Source organism: Hakea prostrata, chromosome 4 (genome assembly GCF_041222555.1).
Source record: "Hakea prostrata isolate BN-2017 chromosome 4, UWA_Hpros_2, whole genome shotgun sequence".
NCBI classification, from domain to species: domain Eukaryota; kingdom Viridiplantae; phylum Streptophyta; class Magnoliopsida; order Proteales; family Proteaceae; genus Hakea; species Hakea prostrata.
In genome coordinates, this window is record NC_142603.1 from 3,185,855 (window position 1) to 3,194,854 (window position 9,000).

The 9,000-nt window shown below is 37.8% G+C and overlaps 2 protein-coding genes across 2 annotated transcripts; one reads left to right on the top strand and one right to left on the bottom strand.

Moving 5' to 3' along the window:
- Positions 1–2,285: 2,285 nt before the first annotated feature.
- On the top strand, positions 2,286–4,891 carry LOC149017096 (gamma-glutamyl peptidase 5-like). The gene is made up of 4 exons (XM_089151412.1): positions 2,286–2,725; positions 3,566–3,706; positions 3,805–3,972; positions 4,063–4,891. The coding sequence occupies exons 1-4, from the start codon at positions 2,417–2,419 to the stop codon at positions 4,210–4,212; spliced, it is 768 nt and encodes a 255-aa protein (XP_089007538.1). The 5' UTR covers positions 2,286–2,416; the 3' UTR covers positions 4,213–4,891.
- An 85-nt stretch (positions 4,892–4,976) lies between these two features.
- Positions 4,977–8,743, bottom strand: LOC149017097 (uncharacterized). Its single transcript, XM_089151413.1, has 5 exons — positions 8,607–8,743; positions 6,735–6,782; positions 6,465–6,548; positions 6,160–6,326; positions 4,977–5,378 (listed from the first exon to the last, which is right to left on the bottom strand). The coding sequence occupies exons 1-5, from the start codon at positions 8,623–8,625 to the stop codon at positions 5,280–5,282; spliced, it is 417 nt and encodes a 138-aa protein (XP_089007539.1). The 5' UTR covers positions 8,626–8,743; the 3' UTR covers positions 4,977–5,279.
- Between the last annotated feature and the right edge of the window lie 257 nt (positions 8,744–9,000).

Here is a 9,000-nt window from a genome sequence, read left to right on the forward strand (position 1 = left end):
GAATGCTGTGCATATATGTGATGTCGACAGCTGAGATCAAATATCGACTGTTCATTTCGAAAGTATTGTATACTGAATACTGAAATAGACAGAATGGGCGATATTTGATCTGGACTGTCAACACTCAACAATAGATTACGAAGCACTGAAACTCAACTGTAGGGTTACATGCATATATATAGTAAAATACGTGTGCATCTTTTTGTCTAATTCCACCTTTCCTAACCCCCACATTCTTTATCATTTTTATCAAGACCTCCTTTCTTGAGGGTTTGGTTTTTCAATCTTCACTTGTTTGGAATGATGTTCTTATAAATTTGTACTTAACTCACTTTCATAAGAAAAGAGATTTCAATGTTATCTATTTATATTTTTCATTGACATTCCACTTCATATGAATATAATAAGAAAGGTAAAATTATCTTTTCATGTCTATTAGACAAACAATCTTCTATCAAACACCGTGCACGTTAATTCTCGTGGGTTCCACATTAATGCATTAGTTAATCAATCTTGGAGAAGAAAGCATGTAAGAGTTTTTCTATTTTTGTTATTAATTGCAACATGATAGCTTTGCACAGTTGTGTCAACTACACAAAATTTGTGTTTGTGATTGTTCATGTGCATAGTTAGGGTTTAGTGATAATTAGTTAGAGATAAGTACACATCAAAAATTAAAACAGCACCTTTACCCTTGATATGATGAAACATTGTTATGCAATTTTTCTCTGGATGAACACTTTATCGAAATAATTAGGCAACAAAACACCACATGATCACTATTTACAGTATGGTTTGTGTAAGGGACAAATTCATTTTGAGTCAAATGACGACAAGTAATTTGAGACAGAAGCTAAAAACAACTCGTTAATAGAATCCTACAAATTAATGATGCAAACTTATTTGATCTTGAATTGGATAGAATTTAAAAGTTCCATCAATAATTTTCATCTTTATCATAAAAATATACCTTATTTGTCTTGCTTACATTAGTGGCCAACAATTTATAATCAACTTTAGGCAAAGGGCGAAAGATAAAGCACAATTTGAGGGTCTCATCTGTTTAATCTTCTCATTTATGAGTTTCAAAAACCTCCTTTCTTGTTTTTTGTTTTTTCGAAACAAACATCCAATCTTAGCCTATTCATAGTTAGGTCTTTCTTTATGAGCTGTGGTCCTTGACACAGCAAAATGAGATGCCAAGAAGATAATAGAGTTGGAAGGATGACCATGGCCATCCAAACATCTGATTATTTGATGGTATATGTAATAATCTCCCACCCTTAATATAAAGCTACCAAATCATCTATCACTGGTGTATTGCTTTATTGACGTACTGGGATTACTTTAATGATCATGGGTTTTTTGAATTATTGAAAACTTGATGAGTATGGATTCACACACCACATAGCACTACTCTAAATAGTATGAAGATCACTAACAACAAAAACTTGCTTTTCATCCACATTCATAAATTCTTCTCATAATTTGTGATTTTTTTTAAAAGGTTAATTTCTTAGTGGCATTTTTGTAAAAAGATATGTTTAATTATCTAAATGCTTAAGAATTTATTCATTTATTTAAGAGTTTTGGTCCTATGCATTAAATGCGCAAGACCATCTTGCAAAATTTTGAACCATCAATTTGATATTTAGGTCGAAATTTCAATCTCGACTATTAATTGTTTGATGGACGATACCAAATCTCGATCCGACAGTCTCCTTTTTCTTGTTGGGCAGTCTTGGGCATTTACGAAAGCAAAGTCATTACTTCTATCGACCTATATTTCTATTTCTATTTCTGTTTTCCTCAAAAATAGCATTAAAAATGTCTTTTCATATACATAAGAAATAGTTTGATTCATGAAATTTTCGGTGTTAGTCACAATCTCATTACATTTTTCCACACTTTTATTCACTTTTAATGGATCCAATGTAATATTGGCATTATATATAAGATACCATTTCTAAATATTCTTTTTCCAAAAAAAATTACTTAATAGTTAAGACCATACTATACCGATTATTTACCAATATGCCATCACATGATGATTGGTGGATTTTCCTACATTTAACTAAATAAAAGAAAATATTAAGACTATTAATGGAAATACTGGAAAAGAATATATATGTAATTATTAAGGCAAATTTTAATAGAAAATCCAGAATGGCATATCTGTAGATTTTGTTACGATTTTGTCCATTTAATTAGCGCAGTTTCGATGCACAGAGCAACACGGTTTAGGCACTGTGCATCTATCTCTCTTTAGTATTTTAAAAGGGAAGAGAGCTATTCGCTTGCCCACACAAAGCTGTTTGCTTGAGAAGCGAAGGGAAGCGAAGCGAAGTGCAGGGGAAGAACGGCGATAACTCTGAAATCTCTCTGAAGAAAGTGTTTTTTAAGAGAGAGATTTGAGATGGGTCAAAAGAGATTCGCCGTTCTTCTCTGTGCTGAAGATTCTGAGTACGTGAAGAAGTTGTATGGAGGTTATTTTGAGGTTTTCGTCGGAATGTTGGGAGATGAAGGTGAGACATGGGATCTTTACAGGGTCGCTAATGGAGATTTTCCCAAGGACGAGGAGCTCAAATGTTATGATGGGTTTGTTCTCACTGGTAGTTGCTGTGACGCCCATGGAAATGATCTCTGGATCCTTAATCTTGTCAATCTCTTGAAGAAGCTCGATTCCATGAACAAGAAGATCCTGGGTTTCTGTTTCGGGCATCAGGTATGAATCTCTCCCCAGTCTAAAATGGGAAGAAATGAAAAATCTTTTTTTGACATTCATTGATTTGGTTTGTAAGACATCTGCATCGTTACTAATTTTCCTTTTTAGAACATTTGGGTTCTGAAATCTTGATTTTCATTCTTTGAAAGAAGACTGTTCCTTGTTTTGGGTATTTTTCAGCAAAAAACTCTGTTCCCAAGGGAGCCTTTTTCTGTCTTTCTATTAATTCTTTTATTTTTCTTCATATGGGTGGCACGTTTGTAAATATGTCATACAGACGAGAATTGTGTGTTCTTCTTCATGATAAGTTGCTGTCTGAGACATGATTTGTCCGTCGGTGATTTGCTGACATTAAAAAAGAGGCTTCCAGGGTAGCTGCGAGCTGTTGCCTCCAGTTGGGCCCTCCCCTGGGTTTTTTTGGAATTGATAGTTTTATATTAAGGGTCAAGGTGCCCTGGTGTGACTATTACACTGTGACCTCTTCGCGAAAAGGTGTCGGTCATTACTCATTACTGAGTCAATGGTAGTTGTTTGGTCGAAATCCTCGTGTGCGATCGGGAGAGCACATATTGCTTATTGCTGTGACACAATAGGGGTGAAGTTTATGTAAAATCCAAAGGAGTTCCACTTCTGAATTGTTCATCGATATTTAGATATGGGTCCCATTCTTTTTTCGCGGTGGAAAAGCAGTATTTGCTCCCCCCCAACTAAAGTCTAAAGAGGTGATCAGAGTCTAGACTCCAGAGGTTGGGGGGAGGGGGTGTTTTGTCTTGGGAGCAATCTTACATATCTTTTAAGTATAAATTTTATGGATGAACTTTAATGGTTTAATGGAAACAGATTCTGTGCCGTGCATTGGGTGGAAAGACTGGAAGAGCAGCTACAGGATGGGATTTAGGTGTAAGAACGATCAACATTATGCCTTCCAAGCACTTCTCCTCTGCCCTGAAATTGGCAATCTATGAATGCCATAGAGATGAGGTTTGTGATCACTTGCAGCTTCACTTACTTGGGTTTTTGTCATTCTTGTGGAATTTTTTTCTTCTTTTTTCTGATGGTAATTAAAATGAGAAGAGCAGGTGTGGGAGTTGCCACCGCAGGCGGAGGTGATAGGGTGGTCGGATAAAACATCAGTGGAGATGTTCAAGTATAAAGAACACATCATGGGCATACAGGGTCACCCTGAGTACACTAAAGGCCTCTTCCTCAGCATCATTCATCGTCTCATCCAGCATAATCTCATCCAGGTATTGAAGCTTTGTGTCTGAGTCATTTCTTGGGTGGGTGGGGTTAAGTTCAAATGGTGAATTTTAACGCTTAGAAGTTTCATTTCTCAGGATTCTGTAGCTCAACTGGGAAAGGCACGAGCAGAGGAACAAGTGCCTGACGGAGAGGCATGGAAGAAACTGTGCAAGAGCTTTCTGAAGGGTCAAAAACCAGCTGCAACAGCATCACTGAAACCACCTACAACCTTATCACTGCTATAGCTAGTTTATTTATCAAGGTTCAATTTCCTGCCCTGCCACGGAAAGAGAAAAGAGAAAAGGAAGGAGCTTTTGTCTCTAGGTCCTAGTTAGTTGGATTTCTCTGTAAATATCATATAACTCTGGGGTCTGGCAATACAAATTAATTTGATGAGCTACTTATCGTCTTTTTAGTTGTACCTGCAAATTAAGTGAAGCTGATTCGCATCGGTGTCATCATCATTCGTATCTGACACTATATAAAGGATCTCTGGGCATCTCTTTCCAAACTTTCTTGGGATTTCGTGTTTTTTATTGGTTTCCAAATCCACATATCTGTATCACTATATAAAGGCATTCTGCTCGATCTCCATAACCATTGCCAACGAAAAGTGCTTTTTTTCTTTCCTTTTTACTCTTCAACTTGGACCCTATTTGTTTCATCCAAAAGTCAAGAAAATTTACATTGCAATCCTTTACTTTGGGGCTAAAATCGAATGTGATCCCTATTATTACAAATATTGCATCTGGGTCCTGTTCAAATTAAAACTGTTCAAAGGGTGTTAATGTCAGAGAGGAAACGAAAAAAGTTTCTTGCACTCTCTAGTAAAAGGTGCAGCTCTGTGGGAAGTCCAGAGTAATGCTACCCTGTCTAGGTTAGGATTTAACATTTCAACAGGAAACTTGGAGTATATCTGTCCGCCAAATTTTAGGCCACATTTCTACTCCAAAAAGAGAGAGAGAGAAAAAAAAAAAAAAAATAAAAAATTAAGGCCTCATGACTCCATGTGTACACTGCCAACGGGGAAATTAGTCCATATTTTCTCTTATTAAATAAACTTTTAAGGCGTTCACATTAAAATTAATGCAGCCACATATGAAATCAGACACTTCAATAACAGGGAACTGATGCAAAACAGGGTTCTCAGCAGAATGAAGAAAATGTCTTGCATAGTTCGCTTCAGATATTATTAACATAAATTCTTACCATGAAAGTAGTTAATCCTAAGCTAACATGACAAATGGATATGAAAGTTCAATATAAAAGGAACCCCTGCAGTCCTCAGGAATGCAAAGGAAGGGGGTACAACTTAGGCACCCATCACAGAACCAGAATTCCTCCGGCACTCAGACAACATATCCAGGTAGAACTGGCACTTGCTGATGTCACTTCCGTAGTTGTTTAGGCACTGCATGGGACAAGAGGAAAATCAAAACATTGGCATGAATACTTTTCTCACAGTTAAGACATTAACAATAGTAGTTCCAGATACCAGACCAGATACCCAAAATTTTCAAAGATGGCTGAGCAACACAAAAGCAAATTGTCATTTTAACTAATTCTACTTCCAAGGCTGACAACACTTCGGGAGTGTTAATCCCTGTGTATCAAGTGATACAAGTAACAAATAAGCACATACGTTTGATTGTACCTTGACAAACATGGTTAAGACACAACAATTCAAATAAGCAATAGAGCCAGTTGACATGCATGTACCAATAAAATCATAGTTTGAGCTGTCCCACTCATAATTAGGGGAATTAAAAATAGTTGTCACTATTCACCCAAATAAATACAAGAATAATAGTTGTTTTAGTTTCCCTTTTTGGCTTTGATTTTTCTGATTCTCTCCTTCTCTTTCCATTGGCTGTATATTTTTAATGTTTTGTCTTTGTTTTTTCTGATTCTCTCCTTTTCTTCCCTTTGGCCGTATATTTTTAATGTTTTTGTCTTCATGAGTTAATGCATCCCAACATCATGCTGAGATTTTTCTGATTCTCTCCTTTTCTTCCCTTTGGCCATATATTTTTTAATGTCTTTGTCTTCATGAGTTAATGCATCCCAACATCACGCTGAGATTTTTCTGGTACTCATAGAAGTGTATACAAGAGTAAGCAGCAGTTCCACAGGTTCTCAAAAAGCAACAGAGGTTATTGTTCAGTAAGTAGGACATGGAATTTCCAACATACATCTTGGAAGGCCTTAGAGTGAATACTGCATGCATCACTGTTCATGGTTGGTGCCGGGGAAGCAGCAACAGCCTCTGATACAACAGTTTCGTGTTGAATAGTGCGTGGACCCACTACTGCATCAACAGCCCTATGTGCAACTGCACTACCAGTGCCAAAAGCCATGCCTACCAAGAAGACCATACATAATAAATGACTTAATCAGTTGCTCAGATCCTACATGTCTGCATTAAAGACAACTGGTATCTATCAACTCCATATTTGCGTATGATCTTCTACTTCTCCAAAATAGTCATTGTACGTACCCTGAGCTATAGTTGCACCAAGACCTCCAAGCATGGATCCGCCGCTGCCACCCTGAGCAGGAGCTGGAGGAGGAGGTCGGTTTGCTGAAGGAATAATCAATAAACCTCAATAGTCAGGCGGAATAAACGAAGATTCATTATGAAAGAAGCAGGAGAGCCGAAGGCTAATCAAAGTACACATACAAATAAAATAGATATACAGGTTCTCTTAGTTGATTGCATAAGAAAAACTTCTCAATTTTAATGTCCTAAAAGGCTTTCTACTCATACCTTGTTGTGGGGGATTTCGCACAGGTGCAGCACGAGGAGCAGACCTTCCTGCAAAAATAACCAAACACCATCAAGAAACATATCAAGGCACTACAAACAAAATAAAGATAGAGAATGTGAATGTCACATTGCCATAAATGCCACTTTAACCTGGAAACAAGTTCCCCCTTTTTTTTTGGGATGAATAAATAATATATTAAAGCAACAGGCAGAACAACAGGAGAAATACAAAGCGGGAAGGAGGAAGAGAGGGGGGGGGGGAGGAGCAAGGAGCTCAAGAAGAGGGGGAGAGAGAGAGCAGCTGAGGTCCCAGAAACTAACAATTAACCTATTTCTGGGGTTGTCGGCAACAGGGGGATGGGGAAGGGAGAGCAATCTAGAAGAAACATCAAAGAAGATGACTTTCCAAATCAAATCTAAGGAGCGAGATTTGGGAGTCCATCTTCGCAGGTTGCGCTCCCACAAGTTCCCCTTTTGTTTGGGTATGTTACACATTTTGCCTTTTACTAATGCGAAGAAATGCAAAATCATGAAATCATGTGATGATCCAATTATGAAACAAAGATCATGTCAACCTACATTCTAGATTCCTAGTATTCCATCCTAGAAGAGACATGGCCAGAACATTGGCCACAAGCAGGACAATTTGATGCAAGGCTAGGACAATTCTAGACCCCTAGATTAAAACTACAAAGGGCATAGCTTAAATTGTGTTCACATTTTGGCCATGTTGACTAGACTATTAAGGTTATGCTTAAGCGAAGCAAAACATGTAGGCATAGTCGTCTACATCTAGTTTTTGACACATTAGAAAGCACAAAGAGGCAAGGAGAGGAAGAGAAGCACAAGAAGTCAATCTATTCATCAATTAAAAGAAAGGGCTGACTGAGAGACATGGGACCCCTACAGGGCTGCCTATTGTGATTTTCCAGAGAATGAAAAGTTGGAATGCTACTACGGTTTTATGGTCACTGATGCCTGAAGTGATGGCCCCGAGAATGATCTTTGAATCCTTAGTCTTGTAAGATCTCTTGAAAAGACTCCATGATCATGAAGGTCATGATAGGAATTTAACTGATTCGGCAAAACAGCCCACATCCACAAGAGAAAAAAAGAGATTTCAATAATCCTGAAAACATCACCACTCTCACATCTCATAAAGTGCTACCATTTTGTTTGCCCCCATCTCCTCTAGGGATGACTCCTTGGATAGATTCCCAATACCCTATAGGAATTGGGATGACACACCCAGTTATCCCATAAAGACTATTTATAAAAAAACCTAAAACCCTAATCCCCATATAATTATAATTTTGTACCAAAGACAAAAATTACAAATACAACCAAAACCAAAATCATCTACCTAGAGAATAAAGACACCCAAACCCAACAGGTCATGATAATTAGCTTTGGTTTCATCACTGTGTTTTCAACGGAGATCTACACATTCTGTCATGTATTTCGAAGTTTGATCGACAACGGATTCACATTTCCCTTAAAATGTAATTCTTCCATCCATAATAGGTGCTCGTTTTGCTTCTTTAATGATCTCAGATTTTCAAGATATGCGATTCATTTCGCACTCTCTCTCTCTCTCTCTCTCTGAAATGTTCGGGGATGAGTTCAAGGAATGCGACTAAGGAAACTGATCTTTGATTAAATGAAGGAAGAGTACATTGATGACTTGGAATTTCTTTTTTGAAAATTTTGAAGAGTATTGAGAAGATAATCCGCAAAAAATCTAGATTCGGAGAATCGCAGAACGATATAAAACCCTAAGAATAAACAGAAGCAACAAAAGAGCAACCACTTTGCTCTTCAATCCAACAAAAGGATTACATAGAGAGATAGATTGATAAAAAGGAAACGTACCTCCGGAGCGGCGAGGCATGGTTCTCAGTTGATGAGAGCGGCAAACGGCGATGCTCGGAAGAACCTGACGCGAGATATTCCGAGCTCGTACAGTGCTTCGTGGATATGGGAGCTTAGGGACGTTGAGACATCGAGTTATACGTGGAGGAGTCAGGGACTAGCTTGACAAAACAACAAAGTAGAGGGTATTCACGGTAATTTCGTTGTACCCGTTGGTTAAACTGTTAAACCCAGCCAAAATTTCCAGGTCTACATTTGTACATTCCCCCGAATAAATGGTAGAGAATTTTCTTCCGTTTGGACGAATATGTCCTCTTTCCACCCAAATTTTCTTTTTTGGCCAAAGCTTCCACCCAAATCAAGAAGACAAATATGCCTTATAAATGTTCAGAGG